The sequence below is a fragment of the Rhinatrema bivittatum genome, chromosome 2 (assembly GCF_901001135.1).
Source record: "Rhinatrema bivittatum chromosome 2, aRhiBiv1.1, whole genome shotgun sequence".
Lineage (NCBI taxonomy): Eukaryota > Metazoa > Chordata > Amphibia > Gymnophiona > Rhinatrematidae > Rhinatrema > Rhinatrema bivittatum.
The window spans coordinates 501,089,166-501,107,726 of NC_042616.1; the positions used below are offsets into that span (position 1 = coordinate 501,089,166).

Sequence of the window (18,561 nt, forward strand, 5' to 3'; positions counted from 1 at the left end):
AGAGCACAGATTCCCTTGGGGATCAAATAAGGGTTACAATGATGAGACTTTTTTTTTCATTCTGTTGTCACCAATGTAAGCATTTGTTCTGAAAAGTGGGAGATAGAATGAACAAGTACATCCTACCTCCTCAGAAGTTAGAATCAAGTTCTTGTGGTCAGGCAGTAAATTCTGATAAAAGTATACCTCCTCTGTTTTAGGATAAGCATGCTTGCTTTCTGCCTTATAGCTCTAGAAATGTGTCAAAAATCAAAACGCCACCCCTTGGAATACAGGAGGCTTGGTGGAGCTCTCCCCTTTCTGTGCTGTTAGCTCACCTCTGCTATTGAGTTCTAATTTAATCAGGATCTGGTTAAATTTCAGGCGGAATAAAAGCTCCAGGAAGAAACGCACCGCAAGCGCACCTGAAATGAGACAGGTGAGATGTTAAAATGACATTTTCTTAATGTATCCAGCCCTGGAAAGCACTGTAACTTATTACTTCACTGGGTTGCCCAAGTAGAAGAGTGGCATATTTTCATATGCAGGAATTGTAAAGGATTCCCTTCCACTTCACCTCATTCCCTTAAGAGAAATCTTTACTGAGTACCTACAGCAGCACCAAAAGCCAGATGAATTAAGGAGTTTTTCTCACTCTTCTTCAGGTGTCACCTAGTCTCCACTCCTTACTAGGGATGTGAATCGTTTTTTGATGATTTAAAATATCGTCCGATATATTTTAAATCGTCAAAAATCGTTAGAGGCGATATATAATAGGAATTCCTCCGATTTATCGTCAAAAATCGTAAATCGGGGGGAGGGGAAGGGAGAGGGCGGGAAAACCGGCACACTAAAACAACCCTAAAACCCACCCCAACCCTTTAGAATAAATCCCCCACCCTCCCGAACCCCCCCCCCAATGTCTTAAATTACCTGGGGTCCAGTGGGGGGGTCCCGTTGTGATCTTCCACTCTCGGGCATCGGGCGTGTTGATAGAAAATGGCGCCGGCGCTACCACCGGCGCCATTTTGGTTCCTGTCCCCCGACGTCACGAGAGTAGGAGATCGCTCCCGGACCCCCGCTGGACCCCCAGGGACTTTTGGCCAGCTTGGGGGGGCCTCCTGACCCCCACAAGACTTGCCAAAAGTCCAGCGGGGGTCCGGGAACGACCTCCTGCACTCGAATCGTGTTGCTGTACGGCCGGCGCCATTTTGCAAAATGGAGCCGGCCATATTGCCGTATTGCAAAATGGCGCCAGCCGTACGGCAACACGATTCGAGTGCAGGAGGTCGTTCCCGGACTCCCGCTGGACTTTTGGCAAGTCTTGTGGGGGTCAGGAGGCCCCCCCAAGCTGGCCAAAAGTCCCTGGGGGTCCAGCGGGGGTCCGGGAGCGATCTCCTACGCTCGTGACGTCGGGGGACAGGAACCAAAATGGCACCGGCTCTACCTTTGCCCTGTCATATGACAGGGCAAAGGTAGTGCCAGCGCCATTTCTATCAACCCACCCGTGGCCCGAGAGTGGAACATCACACCGGGACCCCCCCACTGGATCCCAGGTAATTTAAGACATTTTGGGGGGGTGAGGGAGGGTGAGGGATTTATTTTAAAGGGTCGGGGTGGGTTTTAGGGTTGTTTTAGTGTGCCGGTTTTCCCGCCCTCCCCCGATTTACACGATATTTAAAAAACAAAACTGCGACGATCCGATTCCCTCCCCCCCGCAACCGAAATCGATCGTTAAGACGATCGATCACACGATTCACATCTCTACTCCTTACCCTTAAGTCCCACATCTTTTGTAAAGTATTTTGTAGCTCTGATGCAATGGCTGCTCTTAATCTTTAATGCAACATTTTTAAACTGCTTCATGACTTGTGTAGCTATCCCTGTATATCTTGTCTAGTGCTTCTTTTTTTTAAATTTTGGGTCCCTTCTAGCACCTGCCTGATTGGCTTCCAGTCCTAAAATCTTTTGTGCCTTACCACATGGCTTTCTCGATTCGCACAGGTACACGTGTAGGCACAATGATTCTATTTTAGAAATCATAGTAACTTTACCTATAGGAGAAATACTTGGCACAACCAGCTCTAATGTGCTATTTCATTTTGAAATGGGTTACATTTTTACTTTTTGTGATCATAAAATTGTCCTTTCATGCTCAGTATCTGAAGATATCAAAATATTCTAAGGCTTGGTAGTGATAGAGTATTTTTAACTCTATCCTTTTAAAATCCCAAGAATATGTTGCTGGTTAAAGTTGAGTTGGTTTTTATTTTATCATCTGTGGTCTCATTTCATCCAAAATCTTTTAAGCTTTAGGAGGATGTATAATATGTGGGGAGGGAAGCAGAATAGAAACTGTCATAACAGTGGAAACTTGGCAAAAAGTATTTCATTATGACATGAAATAAAGGATTCACCATAAATGCTCAATTACTAATAGCCATTTTAGGCACACATGCCCATATACACCACTTCACACAGGTATGTGCTGTTTTCACCTCCAGTAGGTGACCTGAATTAAGAACATAAGAACTACCTAACTGGCAGGTCGATACTGTAAGACCGCGGGAGAGCGGACGAACGCCCGCTCTCCCGGCGCGCGCACCAGCCCTTCGCCGGTGCGGGCGATTCAGTATTTAAATGAGGTGACGCGGGAAAAACGGGGAAAAGGAGGCGCTAGGGACACTAGCGCATCCCTAGCGCCTCCTTTTTGTCAGAAGCGGCGGCTGTCAGCGGGTTTGACAGCCGACGCTCAATTTTGCCGGCGTCGGTTCTCGAGCCCGCTGACAGCCACGGGCTCGGAAAACGGATGCCGGCAAAATTGAGCGTCCGGTTTTCGGCCCGACAGCCGCGGGCCGAATTCAAATTTATTTTTTTTTTACTTTTTTTTTACTTTTGGGGACCTCCGACTTAATATCGCCATGATATTAAGTCGGAGGGTGCACAGAAAAGCAGTTTTTACTGCTTTTCTGTGCACTTTCCTGGCGCCGGAAGAAATTAGCGCCGACCCAAAGGTCGGCGCTAATTTCTTAGAGTAAAATGTGCGGCTTGGCTGCACATTTTACTTACTGGATCCCGCGCGTATACCTAATAGGGCCATCAACATGCATTTGCATGTTGAGGGCGCTATTAGGTGCCGCGGGTGGGCCGCGTGTTTTCCTCCCCTTACTGAATAAGGGTAAGGGAAAACACGCGTCCAGAGCAGGCTGACAGTGCGCTCCGACGGAGCACACTTTACTGTATCGACCTGTGGGTCAGACCAAGGGTCTTTCAAGTCTAGTATCCTGTCTCAAAAACGTGGCCAATCCAGGTCACAAGTACCTGGCAGGATCCCAAGTTGTAGACAAATTCCATGCTGCTAATCCTGCTTTTGAGGCTGGTATATGTTTTGGACTAGAGTACTGCAGTGGCACAACTTTCATTACATCCTATGGGAGTGATTACAATGCTCTAAAACTTTATTTAATGGGGGCTGTATATCGGTGATGATCTGTCATGTGGAGATCCTGAGTTTGATTCCCAGATCATGTCTTCTGCTGCCTGGTCATCCAGGGCTGGGGATGCTGGGAAGGAAGTGTTCACTACCCCTGAGCAGAGGAAGTCCTGATGATCAATCATGCAACAGTGACACCTAGTGGCTGAATTTAGGACCCATGATTGCAAGGTTCTAAAAGGAGCTCTGGTGAAAGACTCTTGGCCGAATAGTGTCACTACGATGACAGGGATGGGTCAGTTGGAAGAGGATATAAAATGGGTGGAAACAAAATTCTTGGGTAGTTGGGAATGGAGGTTTATACCACTTGATCCTCTGCTCTGGTTCAGGGCAGAGGATCAAGTGTTATAAACCTCCATTCCCAACTTCCCAGGGAATATAATATGGCAGATATGGACCACAATCCGCCCATTTTCATTTCTGGTGCATTGGCATTTATCCCTTTACTACTTTGCAACTAGGGGTTCTATTCTTGCTTGAATTCTGTTTGTCACAGTCAGCTCCAGTAGGAAGCCATTCCATACATTTGCCACCCTTTCCATAAAGAAATATTTTCTGATATTACTCCTGAATCTACCTTCTTGGAGCCTCATACTGTGTCCTCTGGAAAAGGTTTGCTTTTTGTGCACTGATACCTTTGAGGTATTATCAAAATGTCTCTCCCTATCGTATCCTCCCACTCTTCTCTCGAGTATGCATACTGTATTTAGATCCATAAGTCTTATCAGTCTCTTGTTGGTCTTTCTGTGGACCACCTCTAGCATGATGACTACATCCTCTGGACACTATATTCTAGATGCATTATTGCTGCCTCTTTTTTTTTTTTTTTCTGCTGGTTATACTTTTCCCTATGCACTCTAGCATCCTCTGACTCTAGCTATTGCCTTATTTCATTTATTTACAGGATTTTATATAATGTTCTTCCTAAGATTAGAGCAGAACGGTTAACAGTCAAAAACATACAGAGTATATTATCATACTGTTTGCTAGTTTAAGATCATTGGACACTATCTCACCAATGTGTCTGTCCTGGTCAGTGCACAAAGAGTACCTCAACCTCCATTGACTACCACTTCCTTGGGATTTTTCAACACCGTTGTTGTCCCTGTCTCATCAGCTCTTAACCTTTAAGTCCTCTTCGACTCCTCTCTCTCTCTCCTTCTCTACGTATATCCAAAACTCTGCTAAAAACATGTCATTTCTTTCTTTATCAATTACAAAAACACAGAGCAAATGTTGCGAACCTGCCAAAACTTAACAGTATCAACACAAAAGGTATCGCCAAACATATATAATTGTCACTGTTTGCCAAATCAATTATATTTTTCAAGCTAATATCTTAGCAAAGTCCAACAAACGGATACATTTTTGAGAGAAAACAGGACTGCATCAGCAAGCCATTGTCGATGTGTTCAGTGAAACCACACTGAGCTGTCCGGTCTTTTCAATCATTTGTAGCCTGTATGCAAATGATTGAAAAGACCCCCCCCCCCCCACACACACACACACACATTCTCTGGACCGCCTCCATCCTGTGTCTATCCTTTTTGAGATACGGTCTCCAGACCTCACCAAGGATCTCTACAAGGGCATTATCACTTCCCTTTTCCTGCTAGTTGTACCTCTCTCTAAGCATCTTTCTGGCTTTAGCTATTGCCTTGACACATTGCTTCTCTGCCTTCAGATTGCCAGACATGGTCACCTCTCCTGGTCCGTGCATGACAGTCTCCCATCCCCCATCACATACAGCTCTTTTGGATTTCCGCACCCTGGGTGCACGAAGCTGCCCTTCTAGGCATTGAATCGCAGCTGCTAAATCTTCAATTACTCTTCATTTTTTCTTAAATCCTGTTTCATTCCCTCTACTTCTTCAGGTGTGTCCACTCTGCCGTAGGTCTTACTATCATCTGCCAAAAAGGCAAACTTTTCCTTCTAAGCCCTTTGCAATGTCGCTCATGAAGATGTCGAACAGAACCGGTCCCGAAACTGATCCTTGAGGAGGCGCTCCACTTAACACTGTTTGCTCATCAAAGTGAGTTCCATTTACCATTACAAACTTCCTATCAGTCAACCCGATAGTAGTCCACTCCACCATCTTGGTGCCACACCCAAGCTTCTCATTTTATTCATGAGCCTCCTATTCAGGACTGTATTGAAAGCTTTGCTGAAATCCAAGTAAATCACATTGAGTACTCTTCCTTGATCCAATTCTCTCATCACCCAATCAAAGTCAATCAGGTTTGTCTGAGAGGACCTTCCCCTGGTGAATCCATCCTGCCTCTGGTCCATCAACCCACAAGATTCTAAATAGTTTGTGATCCTTTCCTTTAGCATTCCATTATCTGTTTGCTCATTCTGGTCAGGTAGATAGTAATAAACTCCACTCCTATTTTTATCCTACCTGGATTTTTTATCTATAAAAAAAAAAATCAATGTTGCATTTTGTTTCCTGCAGAAACACCCCTCCACCAATTTGATCCATCCTATCCTTTCAATGTAATTTGTACCCTGGTATCACAGTGTCCCATTGGTTATCCAATGGGACACTGTGACTTTCACCAGGTCTCTGAGATGCCAATTATTTCTATCTCTTCATCCAATACTATACACTCGAATTCTCCCATCTTAGTTTTTAGACTTCTAGCATTTGTATATAGACACTTCATAAGTATGTGTTTTGTTTGTATTAACAGCTTGCTCATCAGCTGACAGGGGTAACTTGGAATCTTTCTGCTCTTTACTTAGACACCTGGTCCCCTTTGGCATTTATTGCAACCTCTCTACTGGGATGCCCTAATTTCCCTGTTCTTATTGTCCTTCAAATATACTTCATTCTAAATCACGCGTTTGAGTGTCTGTCATGATAGTATGTAATGCATGCTGCTGGTGCTGTTTGAAGCTACTCCTGCAGCTAGAGAGGGCTGAAAAATTGCAATATCTTTAATCCTGGTTGATTTGATTAATCTGTACTTTGTTGTAGTCCGTGGTGGTTTTTCTCTTCCTTGTTTTCTTTTTGTTTTTGTTCTCCCTTGCAAACGCACTACTATTTGTCAAATTCTTTGATTCTTGTTATACTGTGGTGATTTGTTCTTTCCTCTTTGAAAATTTAAATAAAATATTTTTTAAAACATGTAAATAAAAACATTGCAATCTGATCAGTCCTAAATCACCAGCTATATTTCATTGCAGCAACTGGCAAAGCCCATGTCATGATCTGTGTCGCTGACTAACTGACCTGTTACACACAAAAGGCAGAAACACCAACTAGGATATAAAATATAAAAAAAAAAAAGCACTAGGTATTTTTGGCCCAGAAGTTTTCCTTCTGCTACTCCTTTTTAGCTTCTAATTGAAAGAGAACTGGCTTGTATTGGCCAACAGCACCATGAGCCTTCAAACACACAAGTTGGAGGATAAGGGAGGGTTATCAATTTTGTATCAACTGTCATCTCACTTAACCCAGGCATTGTAGCGACAATCCTAGGCTAGGAATTGTGCATCAGGACTCCTTCCAGAACCCTGCACTCTCGAAGTATAAATGCATCCAATAATTTTCACCATTGTTGTGATATTTTATTTATTTTTTGATTTAAATTCTGCTTTTCTGGAACTTCAAAGTGGCCTACATTCAGGCGCTTGTAGCTATGACAGAGACACCCTCTCCCCAGTAGCTGTGAATGGCTGGCCTGGAGAGAAGAGGCCTGGTAAAGAATCAAACCCAGGTTTTCTGCTTGGCAGCACACATTTGTCAATAAGCTACTGGGCCTGCCTCTCCTTGCTGTTTAAATAAGATCCACATCCAATCCAATACAACGCATACCTGTGGTTCCTGGATTGAATTTCCAGCAATCTGTTCCTTGGGGATTGTGTAGTGCGGGTTTTTTTTTTTTTTGTTTTGTTTAATAATTGCTAACCTTAAAACTATTAAATGGGGTTAAGGTAATTTTTTTTTTCCCCAAACTGCACTTTTTTTTTGTAAAATCAAAACAATTTTCTATTGTTGGTCTAGATCAGTGATGGCGAACTCCAATCCTTGAGTGCCACAAGCAGGCCAGGTTTTCAGGATATCTACAATGAATATGCATGAGAGTGATTTGTATGCACTGCCTCCATTGTATGCAAATCTATCTCATGCATATTCATTGTGGATATCCTGAAAACCTGGCCTGTTTGTGGCACTCGAGTACTGGAGCTCGCCATCATTGGTTTACACTAAATGGCAGCAGGCATTCCCTGTTTGATATTGACCTTCAAGATCTTTATTGTTCCTTCTTGGCTGTTGTCTGCCAGGGAATGGCTGGCCAGGTAGATTTCTAGTTCTACAGTGTACTTTACTTCAAAAGGTAATAAAATGTTCAATTATTAAATTGTTAATGTGCTTTGTTGGCTACAAGTATCTGGTGAAATAGTAGAAAAGCATCCTAGCAAAAGGGTCTTTTAAAATATGAATTTGCTGTATTAATGCACAAATTTAACCAAATGAATGACTTCCAACGGTTTGGTTAGATTTTTTTTTTTTTCTTATCTGGATTATAGTATAGTGGCTATCGGAAGCACCTTTTCTCAGATACCAACAGCGGAACAGGCAGCAACAGTCAAAGTGAAAAAAGCTGGATCCTGGAATATCAGAAAAGGCCATTATCAGAAAAGGCCAAATCTGCAGACTATACCCGGAGACTGCCAAGGATCAGAAGTAAACTGAAAAGTAAACTGAAATCCACTGAAATTCCCCGGAGGCTCCTATTCACTGTTATCCCTTCCCAGTCTGAACCCGGCACTTTCTTCCCTTCTCTTCAGGTCATACCCAGCACACTCTGATTCCCCCATCTCTTCCCCTGCTGGCCTAGCTCTGGTGAACACTGATCTCCTTCCCTGACCAGACCCTAGCACATTCTGATCCCCACCCGCATGAGCCGAGCAAACTGACCACAGCCACTTTCACAGCTCCACTCCATAACAACTCTCACCCCAGCACACTTGACCCCTCCTCACAAATCTGAACTCAGTACCTCCTTGTCCCTCTCTCCAGCTTGATCCAGCATACTCTCACCCTCAACCCATTAACTAAAATGAAAGAGAGGGAGGGGAAACAAAAATCCCTAAACCTTCCTGAAAATACAAAAAGTAAATAAAAGTAGCCCCTTTTCCTGCCCACCAAATCCACTTAAAGACCTCGCTTGCCTTCCAGGTCCCACCCTGACCTCGATCCCAGCCCTTAACACCATCACAGCTCCATGGGACTTCCAGGGGCAGGAGCAATCCATAATCGCTCCCGTCTAGCTGCTCCTCTATTCCAAAATGTCTGTCGATCACCCCAAGGCTGGTGCCATTTTGCTGTACAGCAGAATATGCCCCATAACATAAAGGTGCCAGCTTTGAGTTGAAATGCAGGCGCAACTGGGGATCACTCCTGCCTGGGAAAGACCCAGTAATGTGATGAGGTAATGGCTGGGGTTGTGAGAGGTTAGAGGAGGGGAACCCTAGGGGGCCAACATGACTTTTAAGTGAGTTTGGTGGGTAAGGGAAAGGACCATAAATGGCACCTGGAGATTTTTTTTTTTTTTTTTAAATAATTTGGTGGTTATGAGCTCTTGAAAGTTCTACTGTAGCAAGGTCTGCCTGTCTGGAAACTGTTGGCAGCTGGGGGCTGCAAATGCATCCCACCAGACAACATCTGGTGCTTAAGCATATTATATATCCACAGTAGATGTGGGTGCTGTGAAAACGCAGAAGCAATTCAATTGAAAAAGAAACATCTTTAGTATCAAGTATTTAATGTTATCCATTTTAGTGCTGATTAGCCTAAATTATACTTGCATGTGTTTTTCCCCCATCAGTTTTACCATTGTCATCTGAAAGTAGTCCTGAGGAGTACAAGAAGAAAGATGCAGTAAGTCCTATCTTCCATGACATAAGTACTACTTAACAGAAACATGGGTATAACCTACAAGGAGTGGCAGTTACTGCCATAAGCTTGCTGAGCAAACTGGATGCACCATTTGGGTTTTTTTTCTGCCGTCATTACTATGTTACTATGCAAAATAATATTGTTACTCAACATTCACAAAACAGAGCAAATGGTAATAGCTCATAAACTGGTATCATAAAAAGTATGTGCAGATCCACTATGGCAGGCTGAAAAGCTTCAAACTAGTGTACTTGAAAAGCTAAATGTAATCATATACCAGCAGATAATAGTAGCCAACCAGTTTTATACATTTTTTAACACAAAACTTGAAATAGTTTCAATAAAGGCCAAACAACATAAATTAGCACTTAGATTAAAGCATGATGAGCCTTGTCACAGATAGACAGTTTGACCCAAGACAGCTGGAAGATGTTGTGAAAAACTGCCAGGCACTTTGAGCTCAAAGATGTTAATAAAATGAGTATATATTAAAAAAAATATAATAAGCGCATGTCTGCTTACTCAGTGTTTGCGTGTCCATTTCTATAGTTCAATATTTAACATTTAAAGGTCTCGCAACCAATAAGAAACCAGGGCTGAAGATCACATGAAACCATAATGTTGACAATCTAAACATCAAAGTCACCAATTAGTATGAAAGATTTAAAAAAAAAAAAAAAAAAAAAAAAAGTATATCAGTAAAGCCATGTATATTAAAAACTAAAAAAAAAAACCCCCACAGACTGTGATTTCTTTGTTCAAACCGTGTGGTATTACTATTATATTCATGAATAAGTCATTGTTCATGCTGTAGCAAAAAGTGATCAAAATTTACTTCCTGCAGATTCTTCAAAGGTTTCTCCAATACTGCAAAAGTCAAATCTGTTATTGAATGACCGGCCACTACTCCATGGTAATTTGTCCATTGGATACTTTGAAAGATGGTGGTTATAAACCAGTCTCTACATTTAACACATCAAATTGTGGAAGTGTGTTTTTTTTTTTTTGTTTTGTTCTAGTGAATCGATGTTATCAATTATACTTTATTATCTTTTTCAAAATGAACATCAAAGTATTCCACTTTGTACAGAAACATGGCATCATAACGCAATAATTATAGTTTACATAAGTAATATTTACCAGGCAAATTTCCAATATTGTTACCCATTAGACCACTATCAAGTACGGGGGGGTGGAAAGAATAGTAGGAATATACAGGTAATTATATAAAATCTAAAACAAATAACAGGTGCCCTGTATAACCCCCAAATCAATAATAATGATGAGTTTCCCTTAATTTTCCAGCATCATTTGGGCTTTCTTAGATTGTATAAAGTCCTTTAATTGTTCTGGTTGGAAAAATATATAACTGTCTCGATTGTACTTTACTGCACATTTGCAGGGGAATCTTAGAAAAAATGAGGCTCCTAACGCCAGTGTTTCCTGCTTCAAAGCCAAAAAGCTTTTTCTCTTCGTCTGTGTGATTTTCGTCAAATCCGGGTATATTCTCATTTTTGCTCCCATAAACAATGATTCCATTTTCTTGAAGTATGCTCTCATTACATCTGTTAGATCTTTCTCATTATAGAATGTTATCAATAAAGTACTTCTTTCAGTTATTTCAAATCCTGATGTTTCTAGAAACTCGGTCAAATTGGCAAAGTCTCTTGGGATTTCTTGAATATTCTGTTTATTCCTACTTGGCAAAAAGTATACTTTATCTAGGGGTGGGGTTTCTTGAGAAGGAAATTCCAAAATCTCCGTGAAATACCTTTTAATTGTACCACGAGGAAATTCCCCCACAACCCTAGGAAAGTTCAGTATACGTAGGTTTAGGTGTCTTAACGCATTTTCAATCATTTCTATTTTCCTATTGATGTTACCACAATCTTGAATTATCACATTTTGCACAGACTTTACTTGCTTAATCTCATTTTCCACTTTTTCAAATTTCTCTGTTACTTCCTGCTTTTGTTTTTCAAAGTTCTTATTCAGCAGATCCATTTGTAATGACAAGTTATTAATTTTATCAGAACATTCTCCGCATGATTTTGCTATAGCAGACGTTAGATGCCAGAGAGCGTCTAAAGTTACCACCTCAGGCTTCTCCGAGCCTATCAGTACTCCGGTGGAAAGAACGGGAGTTATTGCAGGCCTACCTTCACCACCTCCTGCCTGCACTTCTCCGCCGTCCTGATTATGCTCATCGGGCTGAACCGCCTCTAGATCTGAGAGGCTGGCGGCTAGAGGATCCTGCGACGCAGCTCCCTCCTCCTGCGAGTGATTAATCTCCACTTCGGAGTTCGTCCTCGAGCGCGGGGTCGAAGTACCTCTAAGCTCCGGTGGTAACCTCTCTTCAGGTGGGGATAATGATATTTCGTCCGTGGTTAGCTCCGCTCCTCCTACCGCGGGTCCAACAGCCGGAACATTATTCCCTTGTTGTGCGGGGGTTATGGCGCACTGTAAGATGGTTTTTTGCCCAGGAGGCAGAGTGGTCACGGAGGGGTAGTTCCTCATCCTGCCCTTTCTTTTAGGTGGCATTACAGCGCTAGGAAACAATTTTTGAAGAAAATCGCACGGAGCAAACAAACAGTGCTGCCGGTCAGGGCGCCATCTTAACTCCACCCCTCCTTTTCTTGAAAATTGGGCATCCAAATGGCAGATGAAATTTAATGTGGATAAGTGCAAGGTGATGCATATAGGGAAAAATAACCCATGCTATAGTTACCCAATGTTGGGTTCCATATTAGGTGCTATAAAAAAGGACCCATGTCTAAGCTACTTCCTAATAGAGAAGTTTTACTAAAACTTATCTGGGTATATGACAGTGTTTCAGCTCTCAACGTTTTTGCAAGCTACTTGTGCTTTGCTTCAAAGTCAAGATTTAACTCTTAATTTGCTAGCTGGCTTCAAGTAAGTGATGACCAGAGGTGGGTTGGCCCATCAGAGGATCAGGCATCCCTCGGTGGGCTGGTTGCTGTGGTCACGTGGTCTGCCGAGCGCCTGGGCGGAAAATCCCCGGGCCGATCTTTACCCAGAATCTGCCCCTGGTGATGACCTTATACTTTTAATTGTTATATCTCCATTTGTATTCAGTATCTATCTGCTTATGAACTTGAAGCTTGCAGACTTCAATTTAGAAAAAGGAGGGCTACTGGGGGGGGGGGGGGGGGACGGGGACTGTAGGCTGTGAGGTGTTCAGGGCTGCTTCTAGTAAGGAGGAGTGGAGGGGGGAAGGCTACCTAAGAGCCCACAAGCTTGTCATTTCTTTAAGGAGTACTCATGTGTCTGTTACCTTTTCTAGGAAAAATATTCAGAACCTTCCAACAAGTTACATGCCGACCTTGTACACAATAATGGAGTCAGAGTTGTACTTTCTGTTTCTAATATCCTACTTCTTCCATTCTCACCAGCTTAACTAACTCGTACTAGAGGGAAAAAGGGGAGGCTGGGAGAGAACTGTATTTTCTCTCTCATGTGGTACTATGTTAATTCTCTTACTACCTAATACACTAATCTCCTACATTTCATCGTCCTTTGCAGCATCAGTTCTCTTCAACCCCTTTGCACCCCTCCTTAATAGAGAGGAGGCTTGCAGCTTACAAGAGCTCTGCCCTTACACAGGAGTCACTATCCTCTCATTAAGCCTGAAGAGAGGGAACCCTCCAGAAATCTTCGAGAAGCATTGTGACCCTAGGTAGGGTTACCCGGTATCTGATGGATTCTGTTCATAGCAGCTATTTTGATTGTTGGATTTCACTGCTGCATTTGACACAGATAACCATTAAATTGTATTAATTAGGTTTCAGTCTTGGCATAGTTTGCTTCTTTCTAATTGTAAAAGAGAAGCAAGTGAGAATAGGGAATGTTTCTAGAAAAAAAAGTTATCAGAAGTTTGCTTTATCACCCGTGTTTACTAATTCCTCTGGAGAACATTGTAACTTCCCTCAGAATAGTTTAACTGTATCTGGGCAGATGCTATTAAGTTTTTATATTTAAATGCAATCAGGATGAAAGTTTCCAGACCAAAAATCTACAGATGGAGATGACAAATGCCTGACTGCAGAAGAATAAACTGAGACAACTTCTGTGGGTGGGTATCAGCCTGTGAATCAGCTCCACTTCATGTTTCAGAAGAGCAGCATTCCAAGACTTAGGGGTGACCTGGGTTCTAGATTAAACCTAAAAAGTGATTATAAAAGAGTAGCCAGAGCCACGTATTTTAAATTTAAAAATCATACGGCACTTAAAGGACACAATTTTCTAGTACAGATTTTAGAAAAGTAGCGCAAGCTCTTGTTTTACACCAAGCAGATTATTGTAACACACTGTATTTAGGGGTGCCCTAATTTTTACAAGAGCACTCCTCCCAGTTCAAAATACAGCAACTAGGTTGTTGACCTATTATGACCATACATCAGAAGGAGCCTGGCTGATTACCAGTGTCTAGAAAGGATCCAGTTTAAACCCTTAACATTACTACACAAAGCAGTCTTTAGTGAGAATAATTGTTTGTGAATTGATTCAGCGGTATAGAATTACTTGTTCACTTCGAATTACAAATCAAAACCTTCTGATGCTGCCATCCTCTAAGATTTAGAAAAGGCTCTATTTCTTGTTTCTTATTTATATTGCTGGACCTAAATTATGAAATGTATTACATAGAGTTAAGAAATAAAGCAGATTATCTGTGTTTTAGGGAAAAAGTTAAAGCTAACTTGTATAAGCAAGTCTACAGGGTAAGAGTTGTAGGCTGCTGTTATATTTTTTAATTATTACTACTTGTGTATTTCATGGAATCTATATGTCTGTATTTAATGAATGTTTATATTGGAATTAGCATTGATTTTAAAATGATTTTAAAAAAGAATTTTGGAAGAGTGATAAATTTTGTGGTTTATTTTAGGTTAGTGTTTCAAGATTCATGTCTGTTATCCAGCCAAAAGTATCAAAAGCAAACACAAAAAAACTCAGCGTTCCAGGACAGAAGCTTCCAGGGGTGTCTGCATTCCTTACACCAGGAGATTCCTACATTAAGAACACAGGTATTAAATTATGTACTCCTTTCTCAATACAAAGCTAAAAGGATTCTGTCTCTGCAGGTTTTTTCCAGCAAAGTAATCTTGGAAAAAGGGTATAGTTAGACAAGAGATGATAACCACTTTTCTTGAATGTTAAGAGCATAAGGTGAACCTGGGGGTATTAACAAAACAGAAAAGCTTAACTTGGAGGTAATGGTGGTGGTGATTGGCATGAACTATCCTTTGCATGTAATTGACAACTGTTTGTGTGTTGGTCACTCTGTCATGTTGGTTAAAAGACAGGAAACAGAGAGTAGGATTAAATAGTTAATTTTCTCAGTGGAAAAGGGTAAACCGTGGAGTGTCTCAGGGATCTGTACTTGGACCTGTGCTTTTCAATTTATTTATAAATGATCTGGAAAGAAATACGACGAGTGAGATTATCAAATTTGCGGATGATACAAAATTATTCAGAGTAGTTAAATCACAAGCGGATTGTGATACATTACAGGAGGACCTTGCAAGACTGGAAGATTGGGCATCCAAATGGCAGATGAAATTCAATGTGCACAAGTGCAAGGTGTTGCATAGGGAAAAATAACCCTTGCTGTAGTTACATGATGTTAGGTTCCATATTCCCTGTACGTACCAGGATCAGTCCAGACGGTGGGTTATGTCCCCCGTCCAGCAGATGGAGTCAGAGCAAACTTTGGAGGGTGCTGGCATATAAACCCGTGCGCCCTTTCTAGGAACTCAGTATCTCTCTGACTCCAGCAGATGCGAGTAGGGGAACCTGTTGCTTCTCCTGTGTTAGGTGGACTTCTCCACATTCTGTTGTCTTTACCTTGTCTTTCTCTCAGGTTGGATCAAGTCAGTTCTGTTGAAGTTAGTTACAAAAAAAAAAAAGTGGCCAGTTTCTGTCACTGGCGCTCTTGATTTCTCCCCTTGCAAGCAGGACTGTTCTCTCCTGTCTCTTTCGTTTTGGAGGTAAATGTTGGTTTATTTTTTTCTTTCAGCTTTTCAGCTTGGATTCTCTCCGCGGAATTGGGTGGTGGATGCTGGTGGGGCCAGCCTCTTCACCCCACGCCGCGGTGTTCTGCCTCCCCCTCGGCCCCGCGACGCAACATTCCCCAGGGCCGTCGCATCAGGGAGGCCACATTCCCCTGCTGCTCGCTACGGGGGTGAGAGAGTGAGCTGAGGTGGTTCTTTGCCGGCTCCTCCCGCGGCGCTGCCCTCAAGACGACCTCCCGCTTCTTCCTGTCCCTCCCCCGGGCCTGACTACCATGCAGCGTTCGGTTCGGTGTCCGCCCGACGGCAGCCCGGGGTCGAGAGGATCGCGGGAGGGGCTTTGTCGCGGCTGTCTCCCCGGGGGGGAGAACAGTCCCGCGCTCCCGCCGACCTCTTCTTCGCACTCCCTGGAGCACCGCGAGCCGCAGGGGTCTGCCCCAGCTCAGATTTCGGCGCGAACGGCGGCCATTTTGGATATGGAGGAGAGCGCGTCTCGGCTGACAGAAGGGGAGCCGGGGGATTTCCTCAACGTACCGCCGCCGATTCGGGACCCGGTTCCCGCCCAGACCACTTTGGACTCTCAGAAGGCACACTCCCGCGCCTCTCCCTGGCCCCCCCCCCCCCCCCCCTGCATTCTCGGCCGAATCCATTGTGCGGATGCACAATGCCTGCTTGCAGCGTTTGGAGCAGCTGAGGGGCCCGGCCCCGGATTCGCCTCCCTGCAAACTCCCTCGTTTGGCGGACACGGTGGGGGTGCCCTCTGGACCCTCGGGAGGGGGCATCGGGTCCGCTCAGGTGGACCTCAGGCCGTACTTCGTCCTCCCCCCGGTGGGGGGAGTAGATCCGCTTCTGGACCTGGCGGGGAATCTGGGCTCCCCTCACGCAGATGACTCTCTCCTGGCATCGCGTCTGTATTGCGATGATCCACGGGTTCTCCGTAATTTCCGGAGAGAGGAGCTGGATGATTTAATCCCCCATGTATTGCAGGAGCTGGACCTCGACTGCCCCGCCGAACCATCTGGGCCCCCGGCGCCGATCGAACAACGCTTCCTGGCTTGGTCTTTTCCAAACCGCTCTTCCTTCCTGCAGCTTGTCGAGGGAATGGGATACCCTGGAGGCCTCCCTCCAGGTTGGTCAGGCAATGGACAAGCACTATCCCTTTCCTGAGGCTTTCCTCGTACTCCTCAAGGTGTCCAAGGTGTGCTCCGCGGTCTCCAAAAGGACCACGTTCCCGGTCCCACGGCTCTCCAGGATCTCCAAGATCGGAAGCTGGAAGTTTACTTCAACAGGGTCTTTGAAATCTCGGCGCTTGGAGTCCGCGCAGCAATCTGCGGGTCTCTCACTCAGTGGGCTGGACTCCGTTGGGTTCAGCAGCTTCTCACCTCTCAGCAGGGACCGCTGGAGGAAGCGGCACTAGCGGACCGACTGGATGCCGTCATGAACTACGGGGCGGATGCGCTTCACGACCTTCTACGATTTTGGGCAAGGACCATGATTTCTGCGGTTTCGGTTAGGCGGCTCCTGTAGCTTCGCAACTGGGCAGCAGACTCCTCTTCCAAATCCTGCTCGAGCTCTCTTTCCTTCAAGGGGAAGTTCGTTTTTGGCGACGACCTCGATCAGATCATCAAGTCGCCGGGAGAAAACGTGATACACCGACTCCCAGAGGACAGACAGTGGTCTTATCGTTCGTCCTCCTCGTTCAGAAGTCGTGCCCGCACGCAGCGCTGCTTTCATGGCTCCCGCCAACAGGGGCCACGCATGCAGTCATCCAGATCTCAGTCGTGGACCCGTGCCTTTCGTGGCCGCAGGAGTCCTAGGGAGGGCTCAACACAGGGGGTGTTTCCCAAGCCCTCCCAATGATGCCGGGCCCATCCACTCCCTGTCGCTCCGAAGCGGGGGCCGCATCTCTCTCTGCTACAGGGAGTGGTCCACCATCACCTCGGACCGGTGGGTCCTGGATATTCTAAGGCACGTCTACGAGTTGGAACTTGCTCGCACCCCTAAAGACCAGTTCATCTTTTCATCTTGCAGTGCAGCAGACTCTCGACAGGCTTCTAGGTCTTGGGGCCATCTCTCCTGTTTCCCCCGGAGCGGTGGGCTCGGGCCACTATTCCATCTACTTCGTGGTACCCAAGTAGGACGGAGCCTTCCGGCCTATTCTGGACCTCAAGGAAGTCAACAAGACCCTTCAGGTATCCCGCTTCCGCATGGAGACTCTGCGTTCTGTCATGGCGTCGGTTCATCAGGGAGAGTTTCTTGCCTCCCTCGACCTGACGGAGGTCTATCTCCACATACTGATACTTGCAGCTCATCAGCGGTTCCTTCGCTTCAAGATTTTGAGTCAACATTCCCAGTCACAGGCCCTTCCATTCGGCCGGGCGACGGCCCCCAGGACCTTCACGAAGTTCATGGTGGTAGTGTCGGCCGCGTTGCGTCGGGAGGGGTCCTGGTTCATCCCTACCTGGATGTCTGGCTCATCCGAGCGAAGACCCTTCCCCAGGGGCAGATAGCAGTCGACAGGGTCGTTCAGGTTCTGCAGTCCCTCGGATGGGTGTTGATTTTCACCAAGAGCAGCCTTCGACCCGCTCAGGGCTTGGATTTCCTGGGAGCACGATTCGACTCGGCTCAGGGCAAGGTCTTCTTACGTCCGGACAAAGCACAAGCCCTCCGGGTTCAGATTCAGCGCATTGCAGCCCTCCCGCAGCCCACGGCTTGGGATTATCTTCAGATTTGGGATCCATGGCCTTTGCCATAGACCTGGTACCTTGGGTTTTGCGCTCATTGGCGTCCCTTGCAAACCGCCCTGCTCGCCCGCTGGAGGCTGGCATCAAGGGATTACCAGGCCGTTATACCTCTTCCCAGACTGCACTGGACACCCTACGCTGGTGGTTGGACCCATGACATCGGGCCCAGGGGGTCTCCCTCGAGATCCCGGGTTGGGTGGTGTTCCCCCACCGATGCCAGCCTGCACGGCTGGGGAGCAGTTTGTCAACAGGGTTCGGAGCAGGGACTGTGGACAAAGCAGCAAGCCTCCTGGTCGATCAATCGTCTGGAGATGAGAGCAGTACGGCTGGCCCTCATTTCCTTTCTTCCACTCCTCCGGAATCGGGCGGTTCGAGTTTTGTCAGTCAACGCGGCCACAGTAGCCTACA

At 45.1% G+C, this 18,561-nt stretch overlaps 1 protein-coding gene across 7 annotated transcripts in view; it reads left to right on the forward strand.

Moving 5' to 3' along the window:
• SYCP2L (synaptonemal complex protein 2 like) overlaps positions 1-18,561 on the forward strand; it is a 240,762-nt gene that overhangs the window by 165,192 nt on the left and 57,009 nt on the right. For 6 of the 7 annotated variants that reach the window (XM_029590656.1, XM_029590652.1, XM_029590653.1 and 3 more), the window contains 4 exons: positions 364-418; positions 8,009-8,177; positions 9,310-9,362; positions 14,287-14,425. In XM_029590656.1, the coding sequence (XP_029446516.1) occupies positions 364-418; positions 8,009-8,177; positions 9,310-9,362; positions 14,287-14,425 (416 nt within the window). The remainder of the gene's footprint in view (positions 1-363; positions 419-8,008; positions 8,178-9,309; positions 9,363-14,286; positions 14,426-18,561) is intronic. The other variant, XM_029590654.1, reaches the window with a different exon arrangement.